The sequence below is a fragment of the Budorcas taxicolor genome, chromosome 18 (genome assembly GCF_023091745.1).
Source record: "Budorcas taxicolor isolate Tak-1 chromosome 18, Takin1.1, whole genome shotgun sequence".
NCBI classification, from domain to species: domain Eukaryota; kingdom Metazoa; phylum Chordata; class Mammalia; order Artiodactyla; family Bovidae; genus Budorcas; species Budorcas taxicolor.
In genome coordinates this window covers 65,904,516-65,923,669 of record NC_068927.1, presented here as the reverse complement: position 1 = coordinate 65,923,669, position 19,154 = coordinate 65,904,516, and the positions used below count along the sequence as shown (strand labels likewise).

Sequence of the window (19,154 nt, the reverse complement as noted above, 5' to 3'; positions counted from 1 at the left end):
CGCGTCGGCCCTGGGACGGAAGGCCGGGGCTGCGAGCGCGCGGCGGAGGCAACGCGAGCGGACGAGGCCGGCGGCCGCGGCGCCCGGGCCCGGCAGCCCCGGCATGCCCCGCGCCGCCCCGGGCCGGGCGCCGGACTCCAGCTCCCGGCGGCCCCCGCGGCCGGCTGCCCGGGCGCCGCGGCCCCTTTGTGAGGCCGCCGCTCGCGGCGAGGTCGAGAGCCCGCCCCGGCCGCTCGGCCGCCGGGCGAGGAGGGGTGAGGCGTGCCGCGGGGGCGCGTGGGCGGGCGGGCCCGGGGGAGCCGGGGTCAGGGTGTGCGTGCCTGTGTGTGGGCAGAGCGAGCGTGTCGCGGCGTGCGAACCGGCTCTGGCCGGGTGTGACAGCGCGTGACAGCGCCCCTGTGTGCGTGACCTTGCGCGTGGGAGCGCGCGCGGCCGCGTGTGAAGAGTGTGAGGACGCGGGAGACGGCATCGTGGCCGCGCGCCCGCAGGCTGCGCCCGGGGAGCCGCCAGCGCGAGGGGCGCCGGGGCGTGTGTGCGCGCGCGCGCCGGGACTGGGGGCTCCGCGTAGTGGGGCAGACGCGAGATGGAGGAGGAGAGAGGGAGTTCACGGAGGAGAGAGAGCTGGGGAGGAGCCGGCCTCGGGCCCGGCGGGCAGAGCCCTGAGCGCCGGCCTTGACCTCCGGCCCCGAAGGCCCTTCCGCTGCCGCTGAACTCGCCAAGGCAGGGGAGTCCGTGGACAGTGACTCGTAACAGGGAGTTGCGGTGGCTGTTTCTGCACGTCCCTGCACCTGCACACTCCCCCCAACCCCGAGGAAGTTTCTTAGAAACGTTGAGCGAAGGGTTTTCCGGTGTGTTTTATAAGTCAGGACCAGAAGCAGCAAGTCCTCTTTGGTCCAGGGTCCTCCGACCACACGACCCCTGTGCGGGCTACCCTGTGTAAAGATGCTTCTCTGAGGCATTCACTTTGTAGCTTTTTATCTCATCTTTGTAGAAAGGGTGGGGACACATTTCAATGTCATCCTCTAGTGAAGAGACTGAGGAGGCAGATCTGGATCCCAGGTGGGCTCAACTGCTTGAGCATGAAGCCTTGGATAATTTCGCTGATGAATGCCCTTACTGTGAAGGGGGACATACCCCTTACTTGGCAGTGCCACTCTGAAGGGTGCTGGAGCTATCTTATGCACAGAGAGTTTATGTTGCATATTGAGATCTAAAGCACGTGGGAGATTTAAATGGAGTATGAGCGTGCTAAATCGCTGCAGTCGAGTCCGACTCTTAGGGACCCCATGGACTGTAGCCCAGCAGGCTCCTGTCTGTGGGATTCTCCGGGCAAGAATACTGAAGTGGGTTGCCACTTCCTCCTCCAGGGATCTTCCTGACCCAGGGATCAAAGTGTCTCCTGTGTCTCCTGCACTGTTGGGCGGGTTCTTTACCACTGGAACCACCTGGGAAGCCCTTGAGTGGGGTATGGTCTCTAAAGACTCTGAGTCACTATGCTGAGCACTTGAAACTAATGTAACACTATGACTCGACTGTACTTAGAGCAGGTAGGTGCAAGAATTTAGACAGCAAAGGCCAGTTGCGTGACGCCTCTTATTCACTTCTGTGGTGGGGAGAAGGGCAGCGAGAAGGAAGGAGACTTGCTCAGCGGACGGTGCTGAGAGCCTGGGGCAGGCCTGGCATTTTATGTTTTCTTCCTCCCTCTCCAGCTGTGTTTTCTCTGAACACTGCTCAGAGAGGAGCCAGAAGGAGGAGGGCAGAAGAGCTGTCTTAATTTCTTAAAGCCATGTCCGAGGTAAGGTAATATTTCTTCTCTTATCTAAATGCCTTGTTTTTTTTTTCAGATTTTACATGGACATTTTGCTTTTCTTCTGAAATTCCCCACTCTAGTGAAGTTCCAGTCATTCAGTGACCTGGTCCTCATGTTCTCCAATCTAATGAAAGATTACCCCCCTACCACCACCCCTAGCACAGTGCGCTTCCTTTCCCTCCCCACCGCCCCCTCAGCCAGAATTTTCATCTTCTATTCAAGAGACAGTTTAGCACTTGCTGTGGGTGAGGTGTTCAGTTGGGAGGTCTTAAGAGGCCAAATACACTCCTTGGTGGAATATGAAAATCTTCGCTGGAGGGACTTGATTCATTGAGGTCAAAGTGGGTGCTAAGATGTGATCAGCAGTTTTGAGCTGCTCCACAGAGCTGAGTCTGAGAGTAGGCAGGGCCTGCTGGGGAAGTCTCAGCTGTGGCGCAGGACAGGGTCTCTTGCTCAGGGTGGTTTTGAGGAGTGGGATTTGCTGTGTCTTGAGCATTAAAGAGTGGGTCAGCTGGGGCAGGAGTTTTCTTCAGGCACTGGGTGAGCATTAACGAGTAGTACTCCACGGGAGTAATGGGATATCCTGAGTTAGCATCAGGCCACAGACCGAATATTCTGCGTCATTCAGTGAAGATTAGTAGAGTTAATATGGAAAACTGCAGGACATTTTTTGAAAAAGGAGACTGGTAGGAGGGAATATTGACTATACGTTAAAAAGTGGCTGCTTACATCTATAATAACAAAATCAGTAAATAATATCGAATGGGAGCCAGAGAAATAAGATCAGCACATAACGTCCAGAAACAGCTACGAGTACAAAGGGAAAATACTTACTCACTCACTGAACGTATAGTTATTAAAGACTTACTGTATATTAAATGCTGGCAACACTGTGGTGAAACAGATACTGTCTTCATGGAATTTACTGTCTACTAGTTTCTTATATGATAGTGTAATGATATTTTAAATCAGAGAAGGACTGGACGTTCACTTGAAATTTTTTTCTTCCTCATACTTTGACGCTAAAAACATTCTGTAGATTAAATATAAAAATAAAACTACAGACTGCTACACCTTTGGTTTCTATCACGCAGAGCATCGCCGAGGTGACTGGAGGCAGAGACGCTGGGTCTGCACTGCCCAGCACCGCAGCAGCTAGCTCGTGGGGCTGTGGAGCCGCGTGTATGGACTAGTGTGACTGAAGGACTAATTTTTAAATGTTGATTTAAATAACCACATGTGGCTAGGAGCTAGTCTATTTAGACACCAGACTTCTAGGTTCATAAAATGATAAAGCCAGGAAGAAAATTATGAGTAACCTGGTTTTCTGAGACACTGTTTTCCGAATGAGGAGAAAGAGGCCAAGGAAGGAGTGGTGTGCAGACGTCACCGTCAGTGACTGTCAGAGGCAGCAGGCTGTACTGCTGAGGGTCAGCACCGGCTGCTGAGAGAAGGGTGGCAGGAGAGTGAAGGGCTCCTGGGGGCAGAGTGCTCGGGTCCTGGAGCACGGCACTTCTCCACGGAATGAGGCCCCGCGCCCTTGCCTTGCCTCTCAGGTCCCACATGGCCCAGCTCCCGGCGCTCAGACCTCGTCTCCTCCCGTCTTCACGGCTGTCTGCTCCAGTCTCACTGGTCGCCTTGCTGTCCCTCAAGCGTTCCAGGCTCCTGTTCCTGCACGTTTGCATTTGCTCCGTCCTCATCCGTAACTCTCCTCCCGTAGAGGGTGGCTGGCTAGCTCTCCCACTTTACGTAGACTGTTGTTCAAACCTCAGCTCATTTTTAAGATTTTATCTTTATCTTACACAAAAGTGAAAATTAGTCACTCAGTGTGTCTGGCTCTTTGTGACCCCATGGACTGTAGCCCAGGAGAAGGGAATGGCAACCCACCCGAGTGTTCCTGCCTGGAGAATCCCATGGACAGAGGGGCCTAGTTGGGAGGCCGTCTGTGGGGTCGCACAGAGTCGGACACGACTGAAGCGACTTAGCAGGAGCAGCAGCAGGACTGTGGCCCGCCAGGCTCCTCTGTCCATGGGATTCTCCAGGCAAGAACCCTGGAGTGGGTTGCCATTTCCTTCTCCAGGGGGTCTTTCTGACCCAGGGACTGAAGCAGTCTCCTGCACTGCAGGCAGATTCTTTACCATCTGAGCCCCCAGGGAAGGCCGTGTTTACCTCTATGAACGCCCCTGTAACTGTCACCTTACCTTGTTTCTGTCATAGTATTTAATATTAGCTGACTTTGTGTGACCTTATATTGAATGTCTTTCTCTGTCAGAATTTTAATTCCACTAGGGGAGGGGCTATATTCTGTCCACCTTTGTATTCCCAATATAGGTAGTAGGCATCCACTAAATATTTGCCAAATTAATATATAAATCAACAAAAGAATGAATGTTTGAGGCCCGGGCAGCAAGAGCCAGCACGCAGCGTCTCTCCCGCTGCCTGTGAGCTGGCGATGGGAGGCGGCAGAGGGCGTGTGACATGGGACAGACAAAGCCCATCGGCCCCGTGCTCCGAGGTGCATCGCAGCCTCTCGTGATGGGGCCCAGGAAGCCGCATTTTTATTGAGGCCACTGATGGTTTTGATGCAGTTTTTGAGAGCCTCTGCCCCTAACGATGGGATGTTTGAAGTGCGCCTCTCGTGGTTGTGCTCAGTCAGTACGTCGCATCCGACTCCGCGACCCTGTGGGCTGTGGCCCGCCGGGCTCCTCTGTCCATGCGATTCTCCAGGCAGGAGTACTGGAGCGGGTTGCCTTGCCCTCCTCCAGGGGATCTTCCGACCCAGGGATTGAACTCGTGTCTCGTATACTGGCCACCTGGGAAGCCTCTCCTGAAACAGTCTATGTTCTATTTTTCCTCTGCTCTCACAGCCAGGCTATCACTCTTAGTGGCCACTTCAGGATGATGTGTATCCACTACTTCTTACTGTGACGATCATCTTTCTTCCGTCTGCGATCCTCCTCCTACAGTCGGTACTTCTGCCGCTTTCTCAGCAAGCAGTACCTCAACCAGCGCTCGGTCACGCGGGCGGCGGCGCGCCGCTCCAGTGCCCGGCCTGGAGACTCCCGGGGGCGGGGGAGCCTGTGGGCTGCCGTCCATGGGGTCGCAGAGTCAGGCACGACTGAAGCGACACAGCAGCAGCAGCAGCAGCAGCAGCAGTAGTTATACTTAGTTCTTGCCTCGGGGCTCTGAGTTTCTTCCTGTGCTACAGTGCTTCCGTGTTCCTTATTTTTCATTGCATTCCATTTTCCTCCTACCTGAAAACCTTTTATTAGTATTTCTTTGACTACAGGTCAGAACTTCAGTCCCAACCTGATTTTTTTTTTTTTTTTCATTACGTCCTTTTCTGACTAGACCAGAATAGTGTAACTTAAACTTTTTTCTGATGTTAAGTTGGGAAATCCTAGTCTTAATGGAGAGAGGAACTTTTAGGAATATATTTTAAGACAATAACTAGAGACCTTTGTAACATCATAGTGAAAAATTAAGACTAACATAATTGAAAATAATCAAGGGGTTAGTAAATCAGATATGGCTGATTTACATTATGTATTGATAATAATGTAAGAGTGATGTTATCAGAAAATGAATATGTAATCATAGATATGTCTGTGTAAGGGAACCTGAACAAATACATACTAACTGTGCATTTTGACTGCTTCTAGGAGGTAGGTAGATGTTGGGGGTTAGGACTTCTGAGTTTTTAACTTAGAAAGGGGAAAAAAAATCACTGTGAGTAGAAATACCAGGCAGTATTTTCTTTCTTTTAAAAATTTGTTCTTCTATTCTAAATAATCTTGTGATAAGAGTAGCCTAGGCTGCAAGTTTTTCCCTTTCAAGTCTTTGAACATATCTTTCCAGTCCCTTCCGTCCTGCAGTGTTTCTGCAGAGAAGTCACCTGAGAGCCGCGTGGGGGTGTCCTTGCGATTAACTCTCTGCTCTTCTCTCGCTGCTGGGAGCATCCCGTCACTTTCGTGTTTGTGGGAGAAGGTGGGCTTCATGTCTTGCTGCTGTGCCATCCTGAGGGCTCTCTCCAGACAGTATTTCCTGAGCTTAATAAGGTGACAACATGGTCTAAGATTCCTGTTTTATAGAATCAAAATAAAGACATTTGGAAAGTATTCAGATCTCATTGGCTAAGAGGAAAATGTCAACCAGATCATCAAAACCCAGATCCATTTGTTTATGTGTGCAAGTAAAAAAAACGTAAGAAGTTTACCGGGCAAAACCTGCCTGGCCTCTACTATAGAAAACATGGTGTGTGGAACATCTTTTTTTGCACACAGTTTTAAAGAGTGTGTTGAAGTGGTTGAGTTTTAATAGAATTTATGATTGGTGGTGCCCAGCCCTATCTAGCACAAGTTTCATCTTTTAAACCCAACCTGTGTTCCTTTCCTTGACGCTCTCACTCACTTCCCAGATTTCCTTTTATTAAGTTGTTTCTGAGATGGAAGCACGTAAGATAGAAGCTGATAAACATAACTGATGTTTCGTGGTGTCCTTTAACTTCACTTGTAGCTTCCTTAACGTTTTTGTCCATTACTCAGTTATTCATATACTGACTCTTTTTTTTTCTTCCCATTAAAAATGTTTCTGTGTAGCATCACTGATAGGCTTAAATGCATCTTCAGTAAGGGTATTACTACTCTGTCAGGAGGCACATTAATAGGAGTGACATTCCTATTTGACAACCCCTCTGGCCAGGACACATCCAGAACTTACCCCCATGGGGTCCTGGACGCTGATGCAGGGCGGGCGGTCCCCTCCCTACTGGACTGTGGGGAGGATGGCCGCCAGCAGGGCTCCCTGCAGCTGCTGTTCACCAGCCAGCGTGGAAAGATTTCAGTATCTGACAGGTCGGCTCAGCTGTTTGGGTGTGTGCCGTTGAGGGCAGCTGCGTGTCAGCTCAGCTTAAGGGTAGGTTTTGCTCTGTGATGTGCCAAACCTGTGAAGCACATACCAGATCATACAGCCAAAAAAAATTAAGTCTGGAGCGGACTTACCGCATTAGGAAGAATCCGTATTTTCTTAATTTGGGGGAAGCAGACTAGGTCTTATTTCATGTTACAAAGATCCTTAATTTAACCATGGTATTTGAGAGCTATGTGGTAACATTTCAGAAACTCTTGTTCACTAGGTGTGCACAACTGGGTGTGTTTCTCTAGTGAGAGCTGTAGGTGTTTTGTGACGCACTGCATTATCACCTTTGAAATGTTCCCTATTTAACATAATAGTGGTTAAAATTACTGTTACTCTTGTCTTTTAGGGCTTATGATAAGTTAACAACTGTCTTTGAAACTTAGTGATGTTACCAAGAGCTGTTAGGTAATCTTCTGTTGTTCCTGACTGTTCTCTGTAATGGCATACATTTAAGTTATATTTTTGCAAAATCACCATAAAACTTCTTTACTGCTTTTATTTGTATGTAATTTTAGAGTACCAATACAGTAAGCATCAAATATATTTTTATATATCCCTAATTGATATAGCTGGAACATTGATCATTCAATTGCTTAATTTGGGAAAATGCACATAAAAATTGAGCATAACTCATGTTTCTGCCTCCTCCTTGAGGCCTTTTTTCACTGCTCTAGAAGGCAATGGCACCCCACTCCAGTACTCTTGCCTGGAAAATCCCATGGATGGAGGAGCCTGGTACGCATCAGTCCATGGGGTCTCGAAGAGTGGGACACGACTGAGCGACTTCACTTTCACTTTTCACTTTCATGCATTGGAGAAGGAAATGGCAACCCACTCCAGTGTCCTTGCCTGGAGAATCCCAGGGACGGGGGAGCCTGGTGGGCTGCCATCTCTGGGGTCGCACAGAGTTGGACACGACTGGAGCGACTTAGCAGCAGCAGCAGTCTGTCCTGATTTTCCACACTGAGAAATGCTCTAGCATGTAGTGAGTACTGAATTATTTCACATTTGATTGTTTACAGTGTTCTGTTCTTGCCAGTTTTCACTTCTGTCTTTTCTCCATCAGTACAGAGTCTCTGAAATTGTGTACTTTCCATGACAGAATATCAAGACTAAGCACAGAGAAGTCGTGTTGCTCAGACCCCAAGATCCTGACAGGGAAGCTCCCTATATGCAGTATTTCTGTCTAAGAACACAGGCAGTCTAACTTTTTAAACTGTGCTCATGTGAGGGTAAGAACACTGGCTGAGCAGGACCGTGTCTGTGTCATTTCAGGATCTGGTGACATTTGGGGACGTGGCTGTCGATTTCTCCCAAGAGGAGTGGGAATGGCTGAACCCTGCTCAGAGGAGTCTGTACAGGACGGTGATGCTGGACAACTACAGGAGCCTGGTATCGCTGGGTGAGGTCTCCCTGTAAGGCGGAATCCGCACGGAGGCTGCTTCCCAGTGCCACCTTTGGGGAGCCTCTGCTGCACCTCCCTGCTGCTCCCCCAGATGAGTGTAGCTTTGTAGAGTCGGCCTCAGCTCCCTCCCCTTCCCAGTGACCAAGCAGCCTGATCTGACTGATGGGCCTGGCTAACTCCCCTTTTTATTTCTTGTGAGCAGGAGTTTCGGTCTCTAAGCCAGATGTGATCTCATTACTGGAGCAAGGAAAGGCGCCCTGGATGGTGGAGGAGGAGGAGCCGAGGGGAGCGTGCCCTGGTGAGTGAGTGAGACCCAGGGCTGGAGAGGCCCCTGCCAGGAAAAGCTCCGCTAGTCTGCAAAGTCCAGCTCCTAACTGACGCTTCGCTTCCTGGGCACCGTCAAAGGGCTGCAGGCCTGCGAAGGGGCAGAGGTGTCTCTGGCCTGAGCTCCCAAACGACACTCTCCTCGGATTCACTCCCTCACACAGCACTGTCCACTCAGATAACCCCCTCCTGTCCTCTGGATCCAAATGTCGCGGCGTCTCCTTGTCTTTGCCTTTCAGTCTTACACAAGTTGCTCCAATCCTGTGTTCAAACATCTAGACGCAGCAGTGCATTTTCTTTCCTTTTCACTCATTCATTCCTTTTAGACTGAAGGACTGATTCATTTATTTATTCACTGAATCTCTTACCAGGATTCAGTTTTCCACTTTGAGAAAATCATCCTATTAAATTTTTAGGATTATTCTGATGTTTATAAACCATCACAGGAAAAATACTTCTGGTGGTATTTTCTTCAAGTCTGGGTAACTGGGAGGTGATAGCATTTAACAGAAACAAGTCAAAAGGAAGAACAGGTCTGTAGAAGAAAAGATGAATTTGACTTAGGACAGAAAGAGACTTACCTGACGGGAAGATTTCCTGGTGAAGAAGTGCATACCACTGGAGGGAAGGAGGCTAGGAAGACAGTCTGATTAGATGTTAGTGGGAAGGAATGCGGTCAGCAGTCTTAGAGTTGGGAAGAAAAACTCTACCAGGGCCTCTGTGGGGAAGTAGACCTTTGATAGCCTTCTCAGTGTCCTCTGGTAAAGTGGCCTCCCAATAGCTTCCTCCTTGGGTTAAATTATATAAATTTTAATTTTCCTAGATGGTTATCAGGTTTATTTCCATGAACCTGAGCATAATAATTGCTTGCTGCTGCTGCCGCTGAGTCACGTCAGTCGTGTCCGACTCTGTACGACCCTGCAGACGGCCTCCTACCAGGCTCCCCCGTCCCTGGGATTCTCCAGGCAAGAACACTGGAGTGGGTTGCCATTTCCTTCTCCAGTGCAGGAAAGTGAAAAGTGAAAGGGAAGTTGCTCAGTCGTGTCTGACTCTTAGCGACCTCATGGACTATAGCCCACCAGGCTCCTCCGTCCATGGGATTTTCCAGGCAAGAGTACTGGAGTGAGGTGCCATTGCCTTCTCCGTAATAATCGCTTAGAGTTCTTTTTGTTTTGAACTGTAGTATAAAATATCCCACTTTCTTATTTTATATAGCTAATTTTTTTAGTTGTTAGGTTGCTACTCATTAATCAGTTTTGCTTATTTATTTTTAAATTCCAGCTTCTGGCTATATCTGTTAAATATAAAATATAGCTTCATCATTCTCCCCTTTTCTAATTCTCTATCTTTGGTTTTTCTTTTTACTATTTATTTCTTAGGCTTACTTTGTTTCCATTTTTTGGAAACATGCTAAAAAACTGAAAAAAGCTTAAACTATTATTTCATTGTCTCTTAATTCACTAATGAAATTATTAGAGGTTTTAATTTCCTCTTAATATAGTTTCAGCTGTATTTGATATTTAGTGGTTTTCTTATTTCTATTTCCTAGACAACTTTTCTTTTAATTCCCATTTACATAACAGTTGTTTAACAGAAAGTTTTCTGGTTTTACTGTATTTTGATCAAATTGTTTTATCATATTTGATCAGGATAGCAATTACTACTAATTCTATTTTCTAACGAGTTGAGGATTTTATATGACCTAACATATTTTAAAACTGTTCTATAGGTTCCAAGTTAGAGTATTTTCAGTGTAAAGAGCTCGTTACTTGCGTTTTACTTTATGTCACTGAAGTCTGTCTTTACTTAGTCTTTGTTTCCATCCATACTTTTTCTTAACTTTATAGACAGTAAATTGCATTTATGTGAATTATAGTGTGGTGAGTTCTGACAGCTGTATACATCCATGAAACCATCACTGCAATAAGACACAAAATGTTTCCATCACCCCAGAAGATAGCTTGTGCCTTTTCCATTCTTCTCCACTCTGGCTCCAAACTAACCTTTGTCGTTTTAGATTAGTTTGCCTTTAAGCTAAATGGAATCATACTATTCAGTTGGGTTTACTTCACTATCAGAATTTATTTTGAAAGTCACAGTGTTGCATGTGTGATTAACTCACCCCTTTTGTTGCTGAGTGTCCGTCTACTGTGCGGATGGTCCACATTTTTGTTTTGCCGCTCACATACTGATGCACCTTTGAGTTGTTTCCAGTGGGGGTGATATGAAGTGGTCACGTACAGGACTTTGTATGGACACACATTTTCGTTTCTCTTAGGTAAATATCTCAAAGTGGAGAAATGGGGTGGGGGTTGTGGGAAGAAAGCTCAAGAGGGAGGGGATATATGTACACATGTCGTTGTACTTTGCTGTACAGCAGAAGCTTGCACAACACAGTAAAGCGATTATATGCCGATTAAAAAAAATTTTTTTTAATACCAGCTTTGAAAAAAAGTGGAAAAACTGAGTCATATGACAGGAATATGTATAACTTTAGTTTTCCAAGGAGATGGTATTTTCATTCCCATCAGCATTGTAGTAGCCTCCCAGGTGTGCTCCATATCCTCACCATATCGTTTGAGGTTTATTATTATTTTTTAATGATGTTATTGAAGTAAAGCTATTTACAGTGCTTGTTAATTTCAGCTATACAGCAGAATGACTCAGGGCTACGCATACGTAGCCCCCTGTGCTCTACAGGGGGGCCTTGTTTGTCCATCCTGTATGATAGTTTGCATCCGCTGGTCTCAAACTCCTGATTCTTCCCTCCCCCTCCTCCCCTCCCCCTCGGCAACCACAGTGTGTTCTCTGTATGAGTCTGTTGCTGTTTTTCAGATACAGTTGCTCTGGTACCCTTTTTTAAAGACTTTCCCTTCCCCATTATATTGTCTTTTTGGTATCTAGGTTGAAAATCAGGTGGCCATATATGTATGGGTTAAGTTCTGAACTCTTTTCCATTGATCTATATATGTCTGTCCTTTCACCAGTACCAGACTGTCCTGATTACTGTAGCTTTATAGTAAATTTTGACATCAGTTGAATTTGTAAAATCACTTTGACTATTTTAATAGATCATTTGCATTTCTATATAAATTCTAGAATGAAGTTGAGCATTTCTACCTAAAAATCCTGCTGGGGTTTTGTTTGGGATTGTGTTGAATCTATGTATCAATTTAGAGGGAACTAATATCATTGTTTTATCATTGACATCCTAATATCATTGTTTTCCAATTCCTGAAATTTAGCCATTTTTTACAGTCTTACTTTCTATTAGCAGTGTTTTGTCATATCCAGTGTAGTGGCTTCTTATAAGTATTATATTTATATATCTATATAAAAAGGGATATAGTTTTATGGATATAAGATACATAATTCTTTAGATATAAGTTTTTTCCAGTAATGTGTGCATATGTGATCAGTCGTGTCCGACTCTCTGTATAGTCCATGGAATTCTCCAGGCCAGAATACTGGAGTGAGTATCTGTTCACTTCTCCAGGGGATCTTCCCAACCCAGGGATCAAATCCAGGTCTCCTGCATTTCAGGCAGATTCTTGACCAGCTGAGCAACTGGGGAAGCCCAAGAACACTGGAGTGGGTAGCCTATCCCTTCTCCAACAGATCTTCCCAACCCAGGAATCGATCCAGGGTCTCCTGCATTGCAGGCAGATTCTTTACCAACTGAGCTACCAGGGAAGGCATGAAAAGTTATGTTATCTGCAAATACAACTTTATTTCTTATGGAAATACCTAGGATTTCTTGTACTGTTGAATAGCATTGGTTAAGAGCAAATATACTTGCACTGTTCTCAGTCTTAAATGTATTCACTCTTTCACCAATAAGTTGTTACAGATATTTCTTAGATGCCCTTTATCAGCTTGAGAAAGTTCCTTTCTATTCCTACTTTGCTGACAATTTTCATAATAAACATGTTAAATTTAGTAAAATACTTTTACACTGATTGAAACAACCATATGATTTCCATCTTTAATCTGTTAATGTGGTGAATTATACTGATTTTCATATATGAAACCAACCTTGCATTCGTGGGATGAACTCCACTTGGTCAGGATTATGCTTTCATATTTTCCTGGATTTTATTTGCTATAATTTTGTACCATTTTACGTTTATGTTTCTGTGCTATATTGCTTTTGTAAATCATAATAGGAAGTCTGGTTTTACTACAAATAAGGTGAGAAACCATTGGAAAGTCTTGAACAGAGTAACAGGTGATTTGATTTAGGAATGGAAAAGATAAGGCAAATAAAGGCCTATGGCAGATTAATAAAACCAACAATTTGATACAAACTTACTTCAATAGGAAGGCATCTTAGCTTGAGTATCAGCTAAAAATTTACACTTGTTTGGAACATATCACACAGAAAATGATACTCAGGAAGTCTGCTTTCAGACTGCTAAAGTTTAACCATAGAGTTTTATATATAGCCTGTGGCAATTAATAGGGTTCCCTGGTGGCTCAAGACAGTAAAGAATCCACCTGCAATGCAGGAGACACAAGTTCAGTCCCTGGGTCGGGAAGATCCCCTGGAGAAGGAAATGGCAACCCACTCCAGTATTCTTGCCTGGAGAATCTCATGGACAGAGGAGCCTGGCGGGCTACAGTCCCTGGGGTAGCAAAGAGTGAGACACAACTGAGTGACTGACACTTCCATGATAATTAGTGACACTTCGTGTGTTTTGGGATGTGGGGATCTAATAGATTTTTTTTTAGCCACACTGACATGAATTTTTTTTTAAAGCTAACGAACTTACCTTGAATGCAGGCTAACCTGAGGGCAAGAGAGGAAGGGTGTTTGCAGACTTATATTAATATGAATATATATATATAATGATTGTGATTTTCTGACGGTTACCTTAATAGTTATGCATGAGGTATTTTCTTAATGAATTTTCCTATATTTTCATTCCTTATAATCTCATTAGATTGCATTTACCAGCTATTACATCCTTGAACTTATGCATGTAGTTCATTCACCAGTCTGTGTTTTAGAAGTTCTTTCCTAATACATAAATACAAAAGATGTCTGTTTTCTTGATATCTTGTAGACTGGGAGTATGCATTTAAAAACAAGGAGTTTCCATCAAAGCAAGTTATTTATGAAGAATCATCCAAAGTAATCATGATGGGAAGAAGCCATCTTAGTTATAACCTCAACTGCTCCAGTTGGAGAGGGGACTCTAAAAGGACGGACTGGTTTAAGAACCAGTTGGGAACTCGGGAGGTACATGCTAGTCAGCTGATCATCACTCACGGAGAAATCCGAAATGAGGATCACAGTAATGAATATACTAAGTCCTGGCAAACTTTCCATCAGGATACAATCTTTGATATAAAGCAGAAACGTAATAAGCATGAGCCACAAAAGAGAAGTTACCGGAAAAAACCTGTCGAGATGAAACGTAAGAAAGTCTATGTAGAAAAGAAACTCTTGAAATGTAATGAATGTGAGAAGGTGTTCAACCAGAGCTCATCTCTCACTCTTCATCAGAGAATTCATACTGGAGAGAAGCCCTACGCGTGTGTCGAATGTGGGAAAACCTTCAGTCAGAGTGCAAACCTAGCTCAACATAAGAGAATCCACACTGGAGAGAAACCCTATGAATGTAAGGAATGCAGGAAAGCCTTCAGCCAGAATGCCCACCTTGCTCAACACCAGAGAGTTCACACTGGAGAGAAACCTTATCAGTGTAAAGAGTGTAAAAAAGCCTTCAGCCAGATTGCACATCTGACTCAACACCAGAGAGTTCATACTGGAGAGAGACCTTTTGAATGTATTGAGTGTGGAAAGGCCTTTAGTAATGGTTCATTTCTTGCTCAGCATCAGAGAATTCACACCGGAGAGAAACCTTATGTGTGTCATGTGTGTGCGAAAGCCTTTAGCCATCGTGGATACCTAATTGTACATCAGAGAATTCATACAGGAGAGAGACCCTATGAATGTAAGGAATGTAGGAAAACCTTCAGCCAGTATGCACACCTTGCTCAACACCAGAGGGTTCACACTGGAGAGAAACCTTATGAATGTAAAGTATGTAGGAAAGCCTTCAGCCAGATCGCGTACCTTGATCAACATCAGAGGGTTCACACTGGAGAGAAACCCTATGAGTGTATCGAATGTGGGAAGGCCTTTAGCAACAGTTCGTCACTTGCACAACATCAGAGAAGTCATACCGGAGAGAAACCTTACATGTGTAAGGAATGTAGGAAAACGTTTAGCCAGAATGCAGGCCTTGCTCAGCATCAGCGAATTCATACTGGAGAGAAACCTTACGAATGTAACATTTGTGGGAAAGCCTTTAGCTACAGTGGGTCTCTAACTCTACATCAGAGAATTCATACAGGAGAAAGACCCTATGAATGTAAGGACTGCAGGAAATCTTTCAGGCAGCGAGCACACCTTGCTCATCATGAGAGAATCCACACTATGGAATCATTCTTGACTCTTTCCTCCCCCTCAGCCTCTATGCCCAGTCAGCTGCCAAGACCTGTAGGCTTTATCTCCTAAATATGCCTTGAATCTGACTCCATTAATCCATTTCCATTCTGTCAGTGTTTGTCCAATACACGATAATCTATTTGACACAGACTATGGGAAGGGCTTTCTAACCCATCCCCCTGTATTCCTGTTAGTAATCCATACTGCAGTCAAACTTGTATTTAAAGAGTCTGACTATATCACTTCTTCATTAAAACCGTTCACTGGCATCCCATAGGGCTTAGGTCAAGGTGCACATCACTCAAAATAGCCTAAAAGACCCCTGCCCCCCAATACCTTGTCCCACTTTACATTTCAGAGTCCCATTTCCTGTGACTGTCTCATTCCTGGGCTACTGATCAAAATTCAGAATTCATATTGCAGCAACAACTAGATTGGGGTTCCAGTTCTTAATGTTCCATCTTCTAGCCCTCTAATTCTGGAGAAACATTTTGTTCCTTGTAAGCATCTTGTCTTTTTATTTCTATTATAGAAATAATAATGGTACTACCTCAAAAGTTAATGGGAGGATTAAATGAGATAATGCATGTAAATTGCTCAGCACAGTGCCTAGCATAATCAATAAATATTAATGTAAAATAAAAAGGTAACTGTATACAAAGAAGACCTGATCATCTTAGCAGTGATTATTGGTGAAATAACAAAACAGCTCAAGACCCAGGAGACTATAGATTTTTGAGTAAAAGAGCAGCCCTTGTTCTGAAGCTGAGTGAAAAGGGTATCCAACACAGTAGAGTTAATGTTGGAGTTCATGATGACAGAGTTAAGATGACGGCTCCTGTTTCAGTACAAACATGGAAATATGATTTTGTTGATAAGAAAAACTAACTTCATTATATATTCAGTTTTAAGAAACCAGATGTTATTACAACATCAATTGTAATAAGTAAAATTTACTGAGATTTATTCATCATTTACATTTAAACAAAGGCACTATAGTCCTCAAAAGACAGAAAACTTTAAAAGATCAATAACCAAAGAAGATTAGAAAACAAAATTTAACAGCGTTCCTAATTCTAGGTAGATGAATCATGTTAAATCCATGTCATTTAAATAGAAAAGGTGTTAGGTTCTAAGCTGCAATTCCAAGACCAGAGGGAAAAGAAATCAAAACTATAGGTCAAAACTCATAAACATGTTTGATTTGTGTGAAATTTAAAATGAGTACCTTTAGATGGGCATTTGTTTTCCACTTTTCCACAGTTCAAACCACTACCTGTTGCCTTACATCTGACTTGTTTTACACTGTATTACTTCCTGACTCCTGAAGGCTTTGTGCAGTCAGTGCTGGAACCATTTCTCATGTGACTATAAGTACAAACAAAATGAGTAAAGTTTAATGGAGGATGAGAAGAACAGACATTTCATCCTTCTGTAGGGGAAGATTCAGTATTATACAGATGTTAGTAAGCCCCAAATTAATCTATTGATTCTTTGTACCTAACAAAATCCTAAGAATTTAAGGCTTGAAACATCGTGTTTGTCAACACACACACAAACATTCACAATAGATATACACATAAAGGAAATATATAATAAAGGTGCTACTTCATTGTCAGTAGCTTAACAGTACTGGTATATGAGATTCTGCTCAAAATTATTTCTGTACAAAACAACTGTCTCATTCTTTTATCCAAATGCAAAACAGAGTCATTAGAGGATACCATACATAATCATGGAAAACAATCTCCCTAAATACAACATGAGATCCAGAAACCACACACATGGATTCTTGACTATAGAAGAACTTTAATGAACTTTTATATAGTCAAAGATAGTACAAAAGGTTTTTAAACATTAGAATTTGAAAAAATTAGTAAAATATGTTTAACCTATGAGATTGATATCCTTAACATAAAAGTACTCCTCCAAATCATTTAGAAAATGACACCTCTTATGGGTAAGGGGAATAAAGAGATAACTGATGAAAATGATAAGTACTGACTCACAAGGATCAGAATATAAGTTAAACAAGTGAACTACCATCTTTCAATATCGGATTGATAAAGTTTGCACTGCAAAAGCATAGGCGAGAGGAGGTACTTCTGTGTACTGATGTAAAGGTGACTTGTCAATATCAGAATTTTCAAGGCTTTCTTTTGCAATTAAACACACGTTTGCCCTTCCATATCCTATAACAGATAAAACAATTTAAAAGGTATCAGAAAAGAGTCAAGTTTTGTTAAAGACAAAAGGGAAAAAAGTGCTTATTCATGAAATGTAGCAGAAACAGCTGTGACCTGAAATGTCTGCCTGATGGATTTCAGTAATGGGAAGTCAAGTCTGTCCAAAAGTCTCTAGAGAAGCTCATGCTCTAAGCTGGCTTGTGCAGAGGCTGGGGGGTAACAATTACGAGACAGTTTATGATTTTTTATGTGAAAGTTAAGTCAGTATCCCTACCAAAGCTTTCCCATTATACTTGTCTGTAAGTAAAATAAATTGGATCTTTCTTTCACACCATTCAGAAAGATTAGTTCTAGTTGAATAAAATCCTAAATCTTAAATAGTAAAGTATTAGGATGCTTATGACTTTGCTGTTGGACATATCTTCACAAACTAGACAAAAACGAAAGTCACAAAGTAAAGATTAATGAACAACTTTATTGTATCAAAAGTTGTTCGGTCACTAAGTCTTATCCAATTCTTTGCAATCCCATGGACTGCAGCATGCTTTTAAAAAGACAAAAGAAACAAAACGGGGAAAAGCTGTAATAGACTACAAAAGGAAAGGTGTAAGAATATCTATAAATAGGTAAAGGACAACCAAGGGAGGATAAAAATGAACAAAGGATAATAATGGACAAGTCAGAAGAAATGCAGACTGCTGACACTGAGTCCCTGCTTAACGTCGCTAGTAGTAAGCGATGCAGACTTAAATACTCTAATTTTAAAACCTTGGCAGTTGTATAGAGAAATAGCTACTCTTATCAGTGCCGCTCTGGAGGCAGTGAAGTTAAAACATTAACCCCTTCAGAGGGCCGTATGGTTAGTACATGAGACAGAACTATCTAAATTTCCATCAATAGAGAAATACTGGCACCAGTTTAAAAGAATGGACTGGTAATATTGATAAGAATTTGACTAAAAGGCACTGATTAAAAATTTGTAGATTAATAGAGACTATATGTTTAAAATACATTTCTATAACTACACAAATACACAGAAATAAGTCCTGAACAGACATCCAATTTGTAAGTGTCTTGCGGAGGGACCTGGAATTGGACATTCTGGTCAAGATCGTAGATTTATCATTATCTGTAATGTTTTAAATAAGAATGTTATCATTAAACTATGAAAAAATTCAATGAACTTACGGAGAACTAGAGCAACTAGAAAGAGAGTTGGTAGCTTAAGTTGAAACCTGGAACCTTTCCTGGAATTTGGAGACTCTCATCTCTCTCCAGGCCTTCCCAGGCACACTGAAATCCCAGTAAATCGCTTCATTCAGCGGAACAGATCTGTAGTGAGAATAACCAAAGACCTCCTACTGTCTACCTAGGAGAATCAAACAGTATCATTCTCAAGTGTGAACAGACAGCTGAGGATCATCACAGATGATGGAAGAGCATCCACATGATGAGGACCAAGAGACAGACTAAACCTGGGGCAGGTGAAGTTATATAATGAGGATAAAACTAAAAATGTACATTTGAAATTGGAATAGATGTTACACTTTTAAAGCAAATATGAGAAGCTACCAAAAAGAAATGACAACTCCTAAGAATTAAAAAAAAAATTACGTTATAATAGAAGGTTTCAAACAAAGTTGTGGAAATTCTTCCATTTCATAAATTTGGAAGAAAATGAGAAACAAAAGGGACTTGGAAGTCCAGTAGAAGGCCTGTCTAGTTAATGCGAGTTCCGCCACACACACAGACACACACAAATAATAATAATAGAGACAACAGGAATGTGTCAGATGGTTAAGAATCTTTCTAAACTGAAGAAAGTCATGAATGCTCAGCGAGGAATAGCTCACTTGAATGTTGGGCAGGCTGAACTGGCAAAAACCATATTATAATAGAAAAAAAATTTTAAAAGACACCCAGAAATATGCTTGTGGAATTCTGTAACAATGAAGAGGACACTATCCTAAAAGCTTTCAAAAAAATGTCAATTTCTCCTAGTAAAGAATAATGAGAGAGAGAATTAGCCTTCCCTCCAATGAGCAATATTAGATG

The 19,154-nt window shown here is 43.2% G+C and overlaps 1 protein-coding gene across 1 annotated transcript; it reads left to right on the top strand.

Annotated features, from left to right (window-relative positions):
• Positions 1-166: 166 nt before the first annotated feature.
• Positions 167-15,569, top strand: ZNF583 (zinc finger protein 583). The gene is made up of 5 exons (XM_052655261.1): positions 167-254; positions 1,710-1,795; positions 8,003-8,129; positions 8,335-8,430; positions 13,523-15,569. The coding sequence occupies exons 2-5, from the start codon at positions 1,787-1,789 to the stop codon at positions 14,980-14,982; spliced, it is 1,692 nt and encodes a 563-aa protein (XP_052511221.1). The 5' UTR covers positions 167-254; positions 1,710-1,786; the 3' UTR covers positions 14,983-15,569.
• The last annotated feature ends 3,585 nt before the right edge of the window (positions 15,570-19,154 follow it).